We start from the raw sequence: 20,214 nt of genomic DNA, 5'->3' as shown, positions 1-20,214 counted from the left end.
ATTAGTTGAGGACTATGTGGTTGACAAAAGGAACGACCAGCAAGATAAGGACGATAATCATACTCCAGACAAGGAGCCTTCTCATCAAGCTTTTACCGAAGGGTCATCTTTAATGTCTACTACACCGAGGCTTTTACCTTAAGGATTGTGTCGGTACTGAGCAGTATCCTTTAGAGGAAAAGACTTCAGTTTAAGTAGATTCTAAAGGTCCATTTACAAGTGTGTGTCATAGTTTTTGGAAAAGATTGTTTTACAACATTTATATTCTCAAGATAGGGAGATCGCAGCCTCTTGTGAGGCTGATTTTTCTAAGGGTAAAGGTCTACTTGATGCCATTCAATCTTCTAATCCTAAGAAGGTTTAGCGAACTAAGTCGTGTCCTCCAGGGGCATCTCAGTCGCAATTTGAAATTTAATTTAACATAAGGATGTTCCTTCTAAGGTTTCAGTTTTTGCTTGGCATCTTATTCTTAATAGGTTGCCTACTAAAGATAACTTGGTCATACATGGTGTTATTACTAATGACAATCAAATTTGTGTGGGTGGGTGTTGTGAGCTGGAAACGGAAAAATATTTGTTCCTAAATTGTAAATTTTTTGGCTCTCTTTAGAATATGGTTCGTGATTGGTTAGGTTTCTCATCAGTTGACCCCCGTTTTATTACGAAGCACTTTGTTATGTATGCTAATTTGATAGGTGGCTCTAAAGTGTGGCGCTCTTTTATGCACTTAATTTGATTTACTTCTGTTTGGGTCATTTGGAATGAAATAAATGACAAGATTTTTAATCATAAGGAAAAACTATGTCTCGGTTGCTAGATAAGGTTAAGCATGTTTCTCTTTGGTGGCTAACTTAGCTCAAGGCTATATGGCTAGTGGCAGCCCTTTTGATTGTTCGAGTGGTGGTTAATTTTACCTTGATTGTGTCCTATTGTATTGAACTTTAAAGCTTCTTTTTGGCACACCTTGTGCTAAGGAGAATGCTTGTTGGTTTTTAATTTAATTCTATTTTGGCCTGTTCAAAAAAAATGTCGTTAGGTTAGTGGGGTAGGGAGTTAAACATGTGACTTATTTTTCATTCCAATCCTAATGATCATATTTTGCTATGATTTTTTTTTTAAATAGTCTAGTGGTTGCAGTTCATACATTTTGAATATAGAGAAGTGAAAAGTCCGGGGTTTCAAACCTCAACTCCTGCATATTATTATCATTACATATATCAACTAAGTTGTGTTTACAGAAAATGTGTGTTATGTTATTACTAGCGGTGGATCCCAGAACCAGAGTATGGGTGCAAAGTGTTTTAACTTTATATAAAATTTATTATAATAAGCAAAGATTATTTAAATTATAACCAGATAGTTGGTTCCAGTACGCACTCAATGGGATCGCAGATGTCCAAAGTGCCTCATAAAAAACAAGTATTTGATCATATCTAGCATTGAGAAGTGTCTCTTATTTTAGCCCCTTTTTAAACTTAAGTATGATATAGAGGAAATAAAAAATAGAAGTGGTTTCACAAATTGATCAATTCGAACTCTTCCATTATTATTAAGAAGAGTTCAACCAATGACATTTTTCATGTTGGAATGACAAAATTAATAAGTGACTATATATTTAACTTCGGAATGCATTTGCTTTCTATGCTCAAGCTCGACTATATTCTTGCTCACTATTTAGTAATTTACTAAATAATAAATAATATGAAATACTTTCATTCTAATGAAATTTTATTATGTTAAAAGGATAAAATATTATACTAAACAAATTTACAAATTAAATGCAATATGTCATCATACATTTTTTTTTTTTAGGAAAGTGTCATCATACTTAAAAGTACCAGAAAAGTTATTTAGAAAAAATAGTGAATATCCCACTTTAAAATCCAACAGAAAATTGTAAGAAAATAATCCAACAGAATACAAATACAAAATCTCAACTTGCAGGTCTAAAACTAGTTAACTATTATTACCATTCGTGCAATCACTTAAAATTGTGCTGAGTTTCCCTTTGGTGACATTACCATATGAAAGGAAATATAAAATAGAGTTTAAAAATATAAAATGGATTGAGAGAGAGAGAGAGAGAGAGAGAGAGAGAGAGAGAGAGAGAGAGAGAGAGAGAGAGAGAGAGAGAGAGAGAATTTTAATAGTATGGATTAAAATAGGAGGGGAAGTTAGGGAAAGTTCCATTAGTGGAAACACCACCCATGGGGTTCACATTAGGCAAAGTTCCATTAGTAGAAACTCCACCGTTGAAAGCTCTAGAGGGAATTTGTTCCCTACGTTGAGCTTGAGCAATCCTCGAAAAACATCTGCAGCCAGCAGAGTAGGCAAATCCACACATGTAACAAAAATTACAACGACACCTGCAATTTAATAATATGATTTAATATACAATCAAATTAATAATGAACTGGTAATGAAAGAAAAAAATTGAAATTTTGGATCGCAAAAAATCTGAAGTTTAAATTGACAAAGCTTGTGACGATGTCGTATGATTCAATCTTATTAGTGATAAAGTGGCAGTCTATCTCAATATAATTGGTTTTCGTATGAAAGACTGGTTTTTGAGGCAATATGTAACGCGGCTTGATTATCACGTATTAGTTTCAATGGTCGTGCTTCTTCGAATTGAATTTTTTTGAGTAACTTCTTCAACCAAATATGCTCGCATGTTATTAGTGCCATGACACCATATACTCTGCCTCAATGCTTGATCTTGCAACTAGATTTTGTTTCTTAATCTTCTAAGATATCAGGTTCCCTCCAACGAGCACACAATACCCAGAAGTGGATCGCCTATCAAAGGGTGAACTTGTCTAACAGTGTCTGAGTAACCAATTATATGTATATGTCTTTTATCCTCACAAATGAGTCCTTTTCCTAATTTTGAACAATTTTATCATGAAGTTAAAATTCAATTTGGAGTGTCTATTCGGTGTTTATATAGTGATAACGCCAAAGAATATTTGTCTCACCAATTTCAAAATTTTATGGCCCCTAACGGTATTTTTCGTCAAACATCTTGAGCTCATACACCTCAAATAAATGGGGTAGGAGAACGCAAAAATCGGCATCTGATTGAAACCATTAGAACTCTTCTACTTCATAGTAATGTTTTGTTTGCTTTTGGGGAGATGTTGTTCTAACGTCATGCTATCATATAAATCACATGCATTCATCGATCTTAGGTAATCAAGTCCCACACTCAGTCTTTTTTTCCTAATATCCCTTTACACTTGTTTCCACACCATGTCTTTGGGCCCACATGTTTTGTCCACAATCTTTCTCCTGATCTTGACAAACTCTCAGCCCGACCACTAAAATGTGTGTTTCTTTGTTATCATCGATTTCAAAAAGGTTATCGTTGTTACTCTTTAACACTTCGACGGTACCTCATTTCATGCGATGTTACATTTTGAATATGTTATTTAATTTGGGTTTATTCATGCACTTCTTGACCCTCTTCATGCCGATATGCCTATCCCGCATGATATTGTCCCTCTTCAACCTATTGTGTTTGTCCCTCCCACCTGAGCACTACTATTCTTTTTGCTCCCACGACCCTTGTGCATACCCTCCTAGAGACCCTCCCGCGGAGTCTTCCACTCCACTACCTCTTCAAATTTATGACTGCCGTCAGCCACAACCATCCATTCAAACACCTGTTCTGCATATTGATGTCATTCTAGACTCTCCTCCTTCGGCATCTCCTTTACCGGATCCGACCATAGAATATTCCTTCTGTAATCAAGCATATAATCTCTTATATAATAGACCTTACGTAGTTTTATTCAGTCACAGAAGTTTAAGCATATGCTTTTTTTTCTCTCTTATTCAACATGGTATACAACCATCCATTCCAACACATGTTCTGCATATTGATGTCATTCTAGACTCTCCTTCTTCAGCATCTCCTTTACCGGATCCGACCATAGAATATTCCTTTTGTAATCAAGTATATAATCTCTTATATAATAGACCTTACGTAGTTTTATTCAATCACACAAGTTTAATCATATGCTTTTTTTCTCTCTTATTCAACATGGTATCAGAGCTATTTTTAATTAAAAATAATAATGTGCAACGAGAAAAGTCAACAATAAAAGTGACAAAATATTTAGACTCGGGAGTGGAGATATGACGGGAAGGTCTACAAACATCAAAATGGACTATAGATAATGGGAAGATACTCGTTTATTAAATCGGTCGGGAAAATTAGTACGAGTGTGTTTCCCTATTTAACATGACTCACAATGCAAACCAAGACTAGGGACCAACCTTTGATGTTTGGGAAGACTTGGGTGACCCAACTAAGAATGTACAATAAGTGGGGAATATGTGGTAGGGCATGTTGTTGATTGTTTTGAGATATAATAAAGGCCATTAGACTCACATCCGACACCAATTTTTTTTGTCTCGAAAGTCGATCCTGCAAAGTAACTTTGTCATTAGTAATGGTGACAACACAATCATGAAAACGAGTCAATAAACTGATAAAGATTAAATTAAATGGATTTTCGGGAACATAAAGGACAAATGTAATTAATAAAGAAGAAATAATTTGGTTAGTGCCAATTCCTTGAGACTGTGTTTCAGAACCATTGGTTGAGACAATACTAGGTAAGTAGCTGGATGTGATGAGAGGAGACAATAACCTTATTACCAATAATATGATGAAATGCACCTTAATCGAGAACCAATAGAGTAAGAGAAGGTAACTGGATATTGCAAGCAAATAATTTACGAAGGTGTGCCCCCGAAATAGCGGGTCCTGAGTTTTGACCAAACTTTACCCACTAGAGAAAATCTTCATAGGTAGGCGTATATGGTACAAGTTATGGATGTCAGTGGTCGCCTCAGAGAATGATTAGCAGCCATAGGAGGTATACAAGGAACAAAAAGAAGGAATTTTGGATCTTCCGGGAGAGATACATGACAGTTTGAACTGAAATGTTAGGAAACATGGCATCCATGGATGAATGAGAGAAAAGATATAAAACTTGTGTTGATATTTAAGAGTGATATTACAAAATGATTGAATTAACCCACTAATGGGGTGGTTACAACTATATATACTACTATAGGACTAGTACTACTTGAAGCTAAACTATATCTCTAATAGTCCTCCGCAAGTTGGAAGGTGTTCTCAACACTTCCAACTTGGGATGAACAATACAATAGGATATCAAACAAAGGAAAATACAAGTGATGCCGGAAATACATCGGTCATGAGAATAGCAACAACCAAATGCTTATCCAACAAGATGAAACCACAACTCAAGGTTTAACCTCTTGGAGGAAGAAGAAACAAAACAACGTTTAACCACCATCCGGTAGAAGCAAATATCAACGAAGCCTTAAAAGGCACAACGCTTAACCATCAAGAGTTCTCAATCACTCAAGATAGAAGCACAAGACAAGAAGAACGAGGATATCCAAAATCAATGATGATATCCAAAAGAAAAGAAGTGCAAGGAAGAGCCAAAATCTACAATGGAAGGAGGTCATATGTTGAACAAACTTGACACAAAAGGTACCATGAAGCAACAAACCAAGGTTCCAAAGATAAAAAAGAGATGCCCTCCAATGCCGAGCTGAGACAAGAAAAACCAAATGCAAGCCAATAGAGATGCATAGCCATGTGATGTGTCTTCAAACCATAGAAAACAAATCCATGTTGATGCATTCAAACCATAGGCCAAAACCAATGCTTCCAATAATGAAGCTAAAGAAAGAACCAACAATGAAGTGTGCAATCTTCACAGTGACATACAAACCAGAAGCAAATGCAACTTCTTCAATTTCCAGAACCCATATAGACACCAATGCTATGGGCAACATCAGATGGAAGTTAACCAAAAAACGTCTATAACGATCCAGGACAAAATGAGAGGCAACTAATCAAAGGCATCCAACAAAGAATCCAACCAGAGCCAACCATAAACAAAAGTCCCAATTGATAGATCATGAAAATAATGGAACCAGAAGGTTGTCCCAAAATGTCTTCAATCAAGAGACATTGCTAAATGTAACTCTACATACCACAATATTCTGCAAAAAATGAGATAAATTTGCCAAAGCAACTTCGCAAACCAACTAGTACAAGCAGAAGATAAATGTTGTATGTACTAAACACCAACAGAATAGTAGAAAACAATCTGAATCAATAGCCTAAGAGGATGCAACACAAACTTCATAGACATCAAATGGAACATCAGAGTAAGCTAGCCAACAAAGTAGTATCTGTCTTGATTAACCATAACAAACCATTTCGATGTCCTTGTGAACCACTCTCCAATAATCACAATGAATCGAATCATATAACCAGATAAGGCAGCAGGGGAAAGCCAAGCACCAAGGCAACATACAGTATGAAATGTCCAAAAGAATCAATCCAACAACTCCAAAACTAGTCAGCAATATCAACAAAAAATGCAGAGGGAAGAATCAGAATGTGTGCATCAATGCATCTAGGAATCTCTATGCTCCACCAACAACTTGTATTCAACCAAATATGCACAACCATCATCACTAGTTGTTGCAAAATAAAGTTCTCTCAAATTGAAGTCTTCAAAGCAAGATGCTAGAAGAGATGCAACTCACAAGCTACTAAAATTAACAATACTTCCTGACCAAGAATCCAAAGAAACTCTACTTGCAAATTTCAAAGATTCAATCCATCATTTTCCGAGACCAGTGACTGACATATAGCAGCGAAAAAAAGGAAAAAAAGGTAGTTACAGGTAAAAGAAAAGGCATAGCAGAACCATCTCAAAGTCAATATCCAAAGGCCAAACTCAATCATACCGAGTATCTCAACCAAGAAGGGATATAACGGTAGATGTATTTCCTTTGATTTGGTTCTTGATCCTCAATATGAATATACAAATTGGAGAAAACTCTCACGGTTGCAATTGCAGTCATACGAACAACCATCGTTAGTCGAACTGAACGCAACACCAAATTGTTTCAGTGGAGACTTTCAACGAACACCTTGTGAGCACAATAGTTATAAACTTCAATAATTGGAAGAATAAGAAGACATGAGTAGTTGTGAACACAATTCATCATCAAAATTTGTGAGAGAAAGAGCACAGATGAAATATAAGATGCATTGAATCTCTTTCAGATCATATTCACAATTACGGTTTTAGTCACAGCCAAGAAATCGATCAAGAACATCATATTTGATACTCCGTCTTGCAAACGCAAACGAAACGAAAACGAGTTACAATGAAACAGATCAAAAACAGAGATCGAAGAAAGTACATGAAACCGTCAATTGTGAATTCGAAGAGGAATTTGTGAAACAGAACTGCGAATGATGTTAATTCAATAAACTGAAAATGTGATCAAAACCGAATCACAAACCCTAAGAATTGGGGAAAAATATGAGAACAAGATCGAACCGAATTACGAACAGAATCACGAGATGAAAATGATCGAAACAGAAAGAAAAGATTGAAAAAACAAGAACAAACGCGGAAGAAATCGAACCAAATAGAAGAACAAAAGAATCAATGTTTTCTCGAGAATTAGACAAAGGAAAATGAAGAAAATGACTTGATAAAAGAGAAAAATCAGAACGAGGAAGAAAAGGAAAACAACACGAGAAAAACAAACTTTCTCAAAAATGTAGCGGAAAAATTGTTCAAGGTGGATACCAATCATGCTCTGATACCATGTTAGGAAACATGGCATCCATGGATGAAGGAGAGAAAAGCTATAAAACTTGTGTTGATATTTAAGAGTGATATTACAAAATGATTGAATTAACCCACTAATGGGGTGGTTACAACTATATATACTACTATAGGACTAGTACTACTTGAAGCTAAACTATATCTCTAGTATGAAACACGTAAACTCGTGGCTCAAAACTAGAAGGTGATGGCAGACCTGGAACTACCAGACATTTCTGAGTCCGAAGACACAAACAGTGGCCATAACATAGGTTGTACACGCCTCTACATGCGGAAGTTGTAACAACACGAGAGACCCACGCGCAGAAAGATTGGTGGCGCGTGAGAGTGTGTGGCAAGAAGTTTGGCTTTGATCTTCGGAATATGTGCCGATCAGAAGGAGGAAAAGCACATGGTGGTGGTTAACTGCCAGAATTGTCACCAGAGATGGTGGTGGTTAAGTATGAGCGGTACTCAAACCAAGCCAAAAAAAAAAAAAAAAATTCCTCCCACAATAAAAAAAGTGCAAAACTAAAAAATCATGAGAAAAGCGTCTAACCATAACCATCTAACTCATGGCAAATGCGTTAGTAATAGCACATTTGGAGTGTTTCATTCTAAACCTAGGATTATCTATTACCTATGCTACAATGATCCATCCAACTGAAAAAAGGGTAAGGATGCAATGAGTAGGCACTAAATTGATAACAATGAGTTAGTGATAATATTAAAGATTAGTGGTCCTCCTCATTTTACGGATGAGATAATGATTTAATTGATACAAGTTTGATTTAAACAACATTAAATAAATATGTAGCACATATTAAACCTACATCAACCGGATCACCATCTTCACCGTAAAGATGAGGAGGGTCATCCGTTTTCATTTATAAAGAGTATAGTCAAGCGGTCGTTAGAATTTTTGATAATTTTAAATTTTTGATAATTTTAAGTATCATTCCACGGGTGGTCCACTTAGAATTCACCTTTAGGTAAAAGAGGCACTATGAAAGGCATAGCAACGTAATGTTGTAGTTGCATAGACCTCTAACTACAACATTGCATTCCCTTTCATTCCAGGATTAACCTTATCAATGGTGATGAGAGTTACTCTTGAAAAAGTAAAAGTGCGCCCTTAAAATAAATACTCATTTCAAGTTGTAAACAACTACAAGTTATATGCATTTCATAATATCTTTTTTTGGAATACAGGAGGGCCAAAGCCTAATGCATTTGAACATTTTGTCAAAAACATAAAATGCATTTGATCATCTCTAAAATTTAGAAGTGTCACTCATTTTTGCCGTTTTTAAAACTTCAGTCAATATGATATGATAGGAAACAAAAAGTAAGAAGTGGTTTCACTAATGGATCAATTTGAACTCTTCCATTAAGATGAGTTCAACCAAAGACATTTTTCATGTTGTTATGACAAAATTAAATGACTATATATTCAAAACTATAATTCTTTTTCTCAATTTTATTTTGTTAAATTTACCTCCTTCTTCAGTGTGCAATGTTATATATATTTAGAAAATCACAAATCCAGGAAAGAGTAACTAGAAAGAGAACCTGCATATCATGCTGTTGCAACCCTCAGATTTGGCAACATAAATTCTGCAATTAGGACATCGCCTCCACTTATTATCCTTAGCAAGGCGCATCAACATAACATCTTCTTTCTTTCTCTCGTCCACGTTCAGCTTCTCAAACTCGCTGCATTCGATTCCTTCATGCCATGGAACCTTACATTGTGCACAAAACATCCTATTACAATTAGGACATTCTGAGTTTTTAACAGCCTCCATTCCGTCGTTGATCAAAAGAGCAGAACAGTCTGCAAAGGGACAGTAGAACTTTTCTGAAACATCGAACATAGCCTCACACAACCGCTGACCCCAGCGATCAAAAACCTCAACAGGAAGAATAGAACGGCAAAACTCCGCTTCCAACGAACCTTTGCACTTTGGAAAAGGACACCGAATATTGATGATGTTATCTTCAAGTTTGGAACCTATGTATGATGCCACGCAATCGGAGCAATACGCGTGAGAGCAACCGCTGATGTAGAAAGCATCCTTCATTGTTTTAGTGTCCGTGCAGATTTCGCAAACGAATGGAGTGATACTTGAATTTGAAGACTCTCCTTTATCAAAATTGTTTCTTTTACGCCTTCCATAAGGGGTATTTTTTGGAATGAAATTGATGATCTTAATATCGTCATCTTCATCATCAGAAAGGTTGATGACGGCAGAGATTGGTCGTTTGCTGGACAAGCGGAATGATTCGAGGTCGATTACATCCGCCGGAGCTTTGTTTCTTCTCCTGCTTGATGACCACGGAGCCATTGGAATACACTAGGGTTTCAGATGATTCGTCACTATCTTCACTAGGGTTTCATATTTAGCGGAAAGATTCGTACTTCTTTTTTTCTTAGGAGAAACATTTGTACTTTAAAAACTGATTTTATCTTTTAATGCCTAAATCACGGATTTTGGGTAGAACTTTTACCAATCTAAAGAAAAAAATTTCCTAATTATCCACAGTAATAAAATAATAAAAACTAAAATTAGTAAAAAATTAAATTAATTTTTTAATTGACATCAATTGAGATCAATTACGAGATTTTTTTTTTTTTTTACAAAGAGATCAGTTACAAGATTGATAACATTTTTTATTATTCCTATCTTTACTCATAACCTTCTCCCACACGCCCTATAGTTTTATCTCTCCCGCACCCTTCTTTTCTAACAAAAAATTTCATAGGATTTTCGTATTTTTATAATTCTAACAAAAAAAATTCTTAGGAATCTCGGATTTTTATAATCCGAAATGATTTTTCTCATTGTTTTGGGTAGAAAAATGAGTTTTTCATCAATTCTAATTTTATTATCCGAACACCCCAAAGAATAGGGTGCATTCCTTGCTTCTTTGAATTATAAAATTCGAACACCTCCTAAACACTCCTCTTGTGCTAAAAACTCAGGGAAAAATAGTCTGGATTATATAATCTTAACCATATCAACACAAATGCCAAGTCTGTTTGTAAGATAGATAACCAGTTTAAAGATCATACTCATCACCGAACCCCAAACTTTGTGTTTTAAGTCGTTAGTTGTTCCCGTTGTATCCCAGTCGAAAATCCAAGACTCCGCCCTTCGCAATCCAAAATTCTATGGTTTAGACTCATTTTTCATTTTATTTTTTATTTTTCATATTCTCGGATAAATTCGAAAAAATTTGCATTATGTTTATTTGATTTTTACTTTTCTGGTGGTATTTTTTATATTTTTTTTTTGAAGAAGCTAAACTAGCCCACCCAAATTGGCATATTTTTTATATTTTTATTTTATTTATTTGACACGTTTTTATCATTTTTAACCTTGTTTTATGATTGTTTTTAAAATCAAAATTTGCAACTGCTGAAATGAGAGAGATTCTGATTGTTACTTATATATAAACATATTTCAGATTCTATAATTCGAACATATCCTAATAGTGTTCAAATTATAGAGTCTGAAGCCTCATGCGCAATTTTGTAAGAAAAATAGGACGCGCGAGAAATAGATAGGGTGGAAAAAGTAATACCATTTTTTACGAATGGACATTCTTGTTGATGGCGAGTAATAATGGGATCAATTAATTTTGCAAATTTTCTTCCTACAAGATATTAATTTTGAAAATTGATCTTTAGGCACTCAACAATTAATCTCAAACACCCCAAGTTGACGCTTTTATCTCAGACGTTAGTTATCTACCGTTCGTTATATACTGTAGTTAACCCTCTTTCGTTGTACGTCATCGACACTCAACTTCCATACATGTTTGATATACCAGGAAGTTCACCGGTATTGCACTATTCTCCCCTCTTCCATCCCTAATCCAAAATGTTCCAATTTTTTCAAAAAACATTGTCTCATGTCATTGAAGAAGTATTGCTATAAGGTTTCCTCACACATTTAACATCAAGAAACAAATATTTCATCTTTTAACCCGTTTACATTGTCACATTTTTCTACCATTTTTTCGTGTTCTGGCAGCCTACACAAAACGGTAGTTAAAAATTGTAGGTGCAAATGACAGTTAACTACCTATGGGATTTAGATATTTTTAGTTATATATATTTATGTATTTTAAGTATTTATCAATATATTTATTTAAATTGTCAAAAAAAATGCCCCATTCAATTTTTTATTTTTTAAAAAAATTAAAGATTTGCGACTGTTGTGAGGGGTCGCAAGCACATTTAATTTAGATTAAGGTGCCTACTTTACGACCGTTCTGAGTGGTCGTAGATATAGTATTGCGACTATTAGCAATCGTCGCAATAACCTTTGCGACGGTTATAACGACCGTTCCTTAAACCGTCCCAATCCACTATATTAAATGTCGCAAAATGCATTTTTCTTGTAGTGTGGTGAAAACAACTTGAACGTTGTTAGAAAACATTTTTTGAATTTCATGATTTCCTTTTAATATTGTTTCTAACGATGGAACGTTTCATTACTTATAGGTGTGCTCTTTATGTATTTCCAGTATGATTGATGTTAAAAATTGTGCAGCACCCTTTACACTCAACACACAATGCATCTTCATAGGAATATGAAACGACACATAATTGATTGAATGTGTAACTCAATGTCGACACTTAGATCCGACCTTTATCAACTACACATTGAGTCATGAACCAAAATCATTACAAATCTATAGGAATATATAAAATGTTTCATTAATTATATTTGCACTTCTATGAATTCTCATTATGATTGGTGTTGAAAAGGGACAACACCCCTATCGATAAGTCATTTAATACTCGTCAATTGAGTCACACAACCCATTTATGCACCTAGTAATGTAATCTAACATATCTAAAATGCATAGTTTGGCTGACGATGTGATGCACTGGGTTTTTAATAAAGACATAAGTAACACATGAAAATGTAAATCAACTTATCGAAAATTCATTGTTTGGTTGATAAAAAAAGAATCAGGAAACCGGAACAAAGCACATGTGTGAACACCGAAAGCAACAAGAAGAATAAAACTATACAAGAAATTGAGAAATAGAAAAATAAACGAGAAACAATGGGGGTGGAGAATTGTTTCACTGAGTTACACAAAGCCTTTCGTATTTAGGAAAAGTTCCACTAGTGTGAACTCCACCATTAGGGTTTTTAGGAAATATATTTTTGTTGAGCCCTCTGGTTCCCAGTAGAGAAAGTCCTCCTTGTGGAAATATATATTAGTCAATACCTCCACATTTGTAACAAAAATTACAACCACACCTGTAATTTAAAAGTACAACTTAAACAACAATCGAATTGACAATGAATTTCTAAAGAGAAAAAATGTAATATTTTTTCAGATATAAAATAAAAAATAAGTAGTTTTGGGAATAACAAATCGAGGGAAATAAGGAAGAGGATCAAGGGCTAAAATTATATTTTAGTAGTCTGAGTGAGATCGGGGTTCGATCCCCAACCCCTGCATATATAATGCAATGTCCTGCCAACTGAACTAAGCTCACAGGGCAAATCATAGTTGTTTTGTTAGTAGGGAGTGAGTTAGTAACCTACTTATAACTCCAACCCTAGAGGAAGCAATGAGTTCATAATCACACACTGAACCTCTCCAATTAGAAGGAGGTAAGGAAGCAATGAGTTAAGGAGTAGAGTTACTTAAAGAATAAAAACATTTAAGTACCATAAGTAAAATATTGAAGTAATATTATCTATAGCATATTTAAGATTGGTTTGGGGGTTGAGGTGAGAGCGTTAAGGAATGCAGTGATAAGGGTGGTATCAGGTTATCTTACACCTCCAACAAATACTAACAGACCTAGTACTGCTTATAATCTATACAATTAGGAAGAGAAAAAAAGTAAGGAAGCAATCGACTTGGAAATAGTCTATTTTTAAGGTCATTCATGTTAAACCTAGTATAGTCTATTATCAAATAAAAAATAATTCTCTCATATTGGTAAAGGGTAGCGAAAACAAAATAACATTAACAAACCAAAGTGAAGGTTTGCATTAGAAGTTTTTTCTAGGAAGAACAATCTAGCAGAGTGATAGCGAAAGGTATCGACAACATACTATAGCATGCATAGAGCTCTAACTCCAAGATCACACTGCCTTTGATTCCAAGATTAACCTTGTCTAACCTAGGGTGATAGTTAAAAGGCAGCTTGGTGCACTAAAGCTTCAACATAAGTAGGTTCCAAAAAGGGGTCCCGAAAGGTCTTCACCATGTTTGGAGTACCTATGCTTCAAAGGGTCCCACCATTTGGTATCTTGTACGAAGTCTTATTATTGAAGGCTTCACCACATCATACTCTCTCCTCCTCCAATGAGCTAACTATCAATGTGTGTCCTCTTGTGCAATGCTAATAAACACTCCACCACTTGCTCTATCTAATCTATAACTCAAACACAATAGGACCGACTCTGTTTCAGTTCAAACCCGAAACTAAGAAGGCATGAGAGGAGTTCAGGGAACCTAACAGCCCGATCCTCTTAACATCAAGTCCAACTAATATTGTAAATTTATGGCAAACAAGACTCAAGCTCAGATATAACACAACCCCATGTATTAAATAAAAATGGAGACCTGTGGCCTCTGATGCTCAACTTGAGTACAAGCATGGGAAGAAAAATGCAACTACTAAAGTAAGAGTTAGTCCATGTTAAGATTCTTCTACAAGAGCGACAAGGAGACTCAGAAGAATCTATGAAGCAAGAGTGGTCCCTTTCAGAAATCTTTAACAAGATCGACAATGTGATGAACATGCAGGAACTAATAGCGAAGATAGCTGGTACGACTATTACCTTCGGGACAGCTGACAAGTGGGTTTGGAAGCACAATGTTGCTGCTGGTTTTTCTGTTAAGTCTGCTTACAACCAGCTGCAAAATCTGTTAGTGCAGGAGCATTGGAGCGAGGGACTGGTTCTAACCTTTAAGAAGCTTTGAAAATGTTTGGCGCCATGGGAATACATTTTTCAGGGATGGCGTATTTTGCAAAACAGATGAGTAAAGAAGGATGGTCTGGCAGCTAGGGGTATTTTTTCTTCAGGTAATTCCCTATGCATGTTCTATGTAGCAGCAGAAGAAAGTTGCAAATACATGTTTTTCTCCTGTCCTTTGCTTACGAAGTGTGGAAATCGATATTAGGTAATTACCTGGGCATTGAAGGCGTGTATGCGGGGACTGGGGCGGATCATTTACTGCAACATGGCAGTTTGTTTTCAGGCGAGGCATGGAGGAAGTCAAGGTACTTGGTGTGACTCTCAATTATTTGGTACTTATGGGTAACTAAGAATAATTGTGTTTTTGAAGGAAAGATTGTTAATGCTTAAGAATTAATTGTTTACTCGCAATTTCTAAAACCAAAATTATAATTCTTTTTCTTAATTTTTATTGTTTAAAGTTTACCTATTGCTATGTAATTCAATTTATTCAAAAAGTATGGATATAAGCAAGAGAATATTGAATAGAAAAGACAACCTGCATGTCATGTTGATGGAGTCCTCAGATTTGGCAACATAAATTCTGCATTTTGGACATTGCCTCCATTCCGTATGCTTAGCAACGCACATGAACATATCGTCTTCTTTCTTTCTCCCGCCTACATTCAGCTTCTTGAACTCACTGCATTCAATTCCTTGTTGCCGTGGAACCTTACATCGCGCGCAAACCTTGTGCTGTGGAACCATACATCGTGCATAAAACATCCTATTACAATTAGGACATTCTGAATTTTTAACCGTGTTCATTCTGTCGGTTATCAAAAGAGCAGAACAATCTGCAAAGGGGCAGTAGAACTTTTTCGAAACTTTGAACAAAGCCTCACAGAACAGCAGACCCCACCGATCAAAAACCTCGTCTGAAAGAATGGGACGGCAAAACTGAGGATCCAAGGAACCTTCACACTCTAAACCAGGACACCGAATATTGACGATGTTATCTTCAAGTTTGGAATCGATGTACTTTACCACACAATCGGAGCAATAAGCGTGAGAGCAACCGCTGATGTAGAAAGCATCCTTCATTGTTTTCGTGTCAGTGCAGATTTCGCAAAAGAATGGAGTGATACTTGAATTTGAAGACTCTCCTTTTTCTAAGTTGTTTGTTTTAGGCTTTGTATATGGGTTATATTTCGGAGTGAAGTTGAAGATATTAATGCCGTTGTCTTCTTCATCGGAAAGATTGATGACATCGGAGATTGGTCGTTTTCCGAGCGAGCGGAATGATTTGAAGTCAATTACCTCTGCCGAAGCTATGCTTCTTTTCTTTCTTGCTCTTGTCTCCGGAGCCATTGGTTTGGCATTCACTAGGGTTTCAAATGTTTAGGGTAGTGATCACTATCTTCACAAGGGTTTCATATTTAGCGGAAACTTTCGTATTTTAAAAACTGATTATATATTTTTATGCATATGTGTCACGGATTCTGTTGCCAATTTGATTAAAATGGTATCCTAATTCTCCATAGTAATATGGTATCCTAATTAATTTAATTAAATTCCTCAAAAATAAGGTATCCTAATTAATTTTATCCATAGTAATTAAAAAAAAAAATCGTAACAAATTAAATTAAGTTTTAATTGACATCAATTATGATATCAATTACGAGATTGATTATCATTTGTTTACGGATTATCCCTCTTATTGATGGCCAGTAATTATGGGATCAATTAATTTTGCATATATGTTTTCTTTGGGTTGGGAAGAGGGAGCAAAACTTGGAAATGTGCGGTGGTTGTTTGCATGGGAGGAGGAGTGTATGTTGGTTATTCTGTCAGCGAAACATATCAGATGCTAGTTAATTTTGTTCCTCATTTTCATTCACGATTTACTTTCGGATAGGGATATTCCTTTGAAGGTATTTAAGTTTAACAGAGCATTTTGACAACATGTTCACCGTTGGACTGGTTTCTCTTCAATTGATCATTTAAGTATTTCAAACCATTAAACAGAAGGTTCAAAAACTCAGCGATCTATTATGTCTATAATTTGGTTTTCATGTGTTTGGATAATATATTCATTATTTATTTGATAAAGTCAAACTTTTATCTTACAGGCAAAGTACTTTAATTTAAATTTTGGAGAAAACTTATATACAGTTACTTAGGTACTGTTGGTACTGGTCTCCAATAAAAAGCTGACATTGTTAATTATTCCAACTCATATTTTAACAGCGTTTAGCGTTATAGAACCAGCATAGCTTGTTGCCATCGCAACACAATCATGTTTAAACTTTCATAACCACCCTCTTGCTATATACTAGTTAGACTAGTTGATAATAGGTTTGAATCAAAATATTGTGAAATCTATATTTTAAAATTTTCACATATATTTTCAATATACTGTATCGGAATCATTTTTTAAGGGTTATATAGGATATCTAGCATTGTATTTTCAAATTTGAATTGATAAAATATTCTATAATAAGAAAAAAAAATGAAATACATGAAATTTTTTATAGAATAAATATAAATATATATTAGCATTTATAATTTTACTACGTTTGGCCTTAAATATATTAACTATTATTTTGTCTCTAAATAGGCAAACAACTATTTTCATAAATGCACCGGAATTGCATACACATGTTATCAAGTGTGGCTTTTTTGTTAGTAATTTTATGGACTAAATTGTAAAGAAAAAAAAAACATAGTTGAGTGCTAAATTGACGATCTAGAAATAAATTCAAGGAAAAAAACTAATAAAAGAGACACATGTGAATGTATTTTCAATTTCGATACATTCAAATGTCAATATGACACTTGCGTACACATTTAGGTATTACGTGTTTGAACGTTCAAAAGTTTGAACCCCTTGTTCCAAGGTCTTGGCTAAGCCAATATGTTTGGACACTTTCTCAATGTAGATGGAAGAGTTATGTTTGACCAGTTCTTCACTGATACTAATCAACCAATGAGTTTCTCTTCTTACTTTGTTACCCTAATCCATACGGTGGCCCTCTCGGATGCCAATATAATAGATAACTAAAATTTAATAGAATATTGTATATAAAAAAAATTCACAATAAATACAAATACAACTGCACAGTGAAGACAGAAACAATAAGTAGAAGTGTAGAACCAAACATAACTATGATCATTCATGAAATCACTTAAAAATTGTGCTTATCGGGCTTGAATTCCCTTTGCTTACATCACTAACCAATGAAATATTAACTATTAAATATAACTAGGAAAAGAGAGTTTAAAAATATAAAAAGAAGAAAAAGAACTTTAATGGTATGGATTAAAATAGGAGAGAGTTCCACTAGCTAAACCTCTGGGAAAATATGTCCCAACCATTAGAGACTAATATAGAGAGGGTTCCTCTAACAACCGCATCTGCTGTTATGATAGGCAACTCCACATCTATAACAAAATCTACAACTACACCTGCAATTTAAGAATACAATTAAATTAAATAATTAACCAGTTAAGAGAAAAAAAAAATTAAGTTTTTGGAAAACATGAAAAAATAAAATTTTGTTTCTACTTGAGGGAATAACTAGTCGAGGGAATATTTAACTTGAACTAGGGCTGAAGATCAGATTTGTTTTTGAATTGATAAATGTTATTTGTTAATTAGTTATTAATTTGTTAGCAAAGAGTTATACAGATGATCTCTTTATCATCTCAAGCCTAAAGATTGTGAGAAATGATTTGTTGTAACTTTTTGGTTGTCCAACATCTTTTTTTTTTTCCGTTAAGCAACGACTTTATAAAGGAGAGTGCAAAGCATACTCAACCCCAAATTAAACGAGTACAACTGCTAAATACATTACAGAGGGTTTATACACCAACTAGAGTACTTTACACCCTCAATGCATCTTTTTGGTGTAATAACCATCCTCTCGAAATCATTTTATTATGTGACAGTATGCCGCTTACATTCGTTGAGTTCCCTTTAAAGATAATTTGATTCCTACCTAACCTATTGTTGTGTAATGTTCAATATTCACAAAATCAAAGTAAGAGGATATTAAATAGAAATGGTAACCTGCATTTCATGCTGTTGCAGCCACGAGATCTGGCAACATAAATTCTGCAATTAGGGCATCGCATCCACTTCTTATCCTTTGCAAGGCCCACCAACATAACATCTTCTTTCCCCCTCTCGTCCGCATTCAGCTTCTCGAACTCACTGCATTCAATCCCTTCATGCCATGGAACTTTACATTGTGCACAGAACATCCTTTCACAATAAGGACATTCTGCTTTTATAACAGCCTCCTTTTCATCGTTGATCAAAAGAGCAGAACAGTCTGCAAAGGGACAGTAGAATTTCACCGAATCATCAATCAACGCCTCGCAAGATGCCTTCCCCCATCGGTCAAAAAGATCGTCCGGAAGAATGGATTGGCAATAGTCCGCTTCCAACGAACCACTGCATCCAGGAAAAGGACACCGAATGTCGATGATATTATCTTTGAGCTTGGAACCGATGTACATCGCCACACAATCAGAGCAATACGCGTGAGAGCAACCATTGATGCAAAAAACGTCCTTCATTGCTTTCATGTCTGTGCAGATTTCACAAAAGAACAGCTTGTCTTTTGAACTTGAAGCACACTCTCCTTTCTCTGTATTGTTATTTCCTTTTCGATTCAAACGTTTTCGTCTTCTGCATATGAATGATAAATGATAGCGGAGATATTTCGGATGCTGGAAAATCGATAAGGTACGACGTCTGCCATGAAAGGAAGAACGCCCCCTCTTCTTCTTGATGTTGTCCAGAACCATTGGAATTCAAGCGTTTCAGAAGCTTTAGTCTGTGGTGGCGTTGTAGAACACTTGGGGTGCACGTAATTACGCTGCCATTTCTTCTTGCTTACTTATATTTAGGGTTCAAAATGAGAGCCGGCCTATGAATATGAACAAAAAAAACTAATTTAGCTAAAGAGACTAGGTTTAATACATAGTGAAATCCCTTTTTGTTTTTTTAAAACTTGCTAAAAAAATATTGATCTATTTAAATAAATATAAATATTATTTTTATCATATACTAGCAAAAAGACGTTCGTCTTTCCGCTCTTTTTATTGCGCTAACGTTTGAAAATTATGAACGGTGTTTTTTTTTTATGAAAATTTTGATTTTGATTTTGATTAAAACTAAAAATATAAATGTTTGTTGCTTTCAAGTTATAACAAACCAAATTAACCATGACTATCTATTTCAATGACACCAGCTATGTAACAAAAAAATATAATCTAATTGTTTTTTAATGAAATTAACAATCTTTATTATGAAAAAAGTTGTTTAATGGAATAATTGAGATAGTGAAAAAGTAAGTATAAATATACTTATCTAGTTTGTTACACTTTTTAAATGATAAGGGAAAAAAATCCAAACGTGTGTATATATATATATATATATATATATATATATATATATATATATATATCGTGTTTGTTACATTTTTTTAATATTTAAATTTATTCTTATCTATTTGTTACATGTGTTATTTGTATTAAAAATTGAGAGCATTTTTGAAATGAGAAAAAGTCAGCTAA

The 20,214-nt window shown here is 34.7% G+C and overlaps 2 protein-coding genes across 2 annotated transcripts; both read right to left on the bottom strand.

Annotated features, from left to right (window-relative positions):
- Nucleotides 1–1,868: 1,868 nt before the first annotated feature.
- On the bottom strand, nucleotides 1,869–15,999 carry LOC146946216 (uncharacterized). Its single transcript, XM_085748170.1, has 3 exons — nucleotides 15,188–15,999; nucleotides 9,257–10,009; nucleotides 1,869–2,365 (listed from the first exon to the last, which is right to left on the bottom strand). Exons 1-3 carry the CDS (start codon nucleotides 15,997–15,999, stop codon nucleotides 2,143–2,145), a joined length of 1,788 nt encoding a protein of 595 aa, XP_085604296.1. The 3' UTR covers nucleotides 1,869–2,142.
- Nucleotides 16,000–18,585: 2,586 nt separating this feature from the next.
- LOC146946215 (E3 ubiquitin-protein ligase RSL1-like) lies at nucleotides 18,586–19,672 on the bottom strand. Its single transcript, XM_085744367.1, has one exon. The coding sequence runs from the start codon at nucleotides 19,441–19,443 to the stop codon at nucleotides 18,667–18,669; it is 777 nt and encodes a 258-aa protein (XP_085600493.1). The 5' UTR covers nucleotides 19,444–19,672; the 3' UTR covers nucleotides 18,586–18,666.
- Between the last annotated feature and the right edge of the window lie 542 nt (nucleotides 19,673–20,214).

The sequence above is a fragment of the Medicago sativa genome, chromosome 2 (genome assembly GCF_051527215.1).
Source record: "Medicago sativa cultivar Bolivia chromosome 2, Bolivia_mono, whole genome shotgun sequence".
NCBI classification, from domain to species: Eukaryota; Viridiplantae; Streptophyta; class Magnoliopsida; order Fabales; family Fabaceae; genus Medicago; species Medicago sativa.
This window is presented reverse-complemented; position numbering and strand designations above follow the sequence as displayed.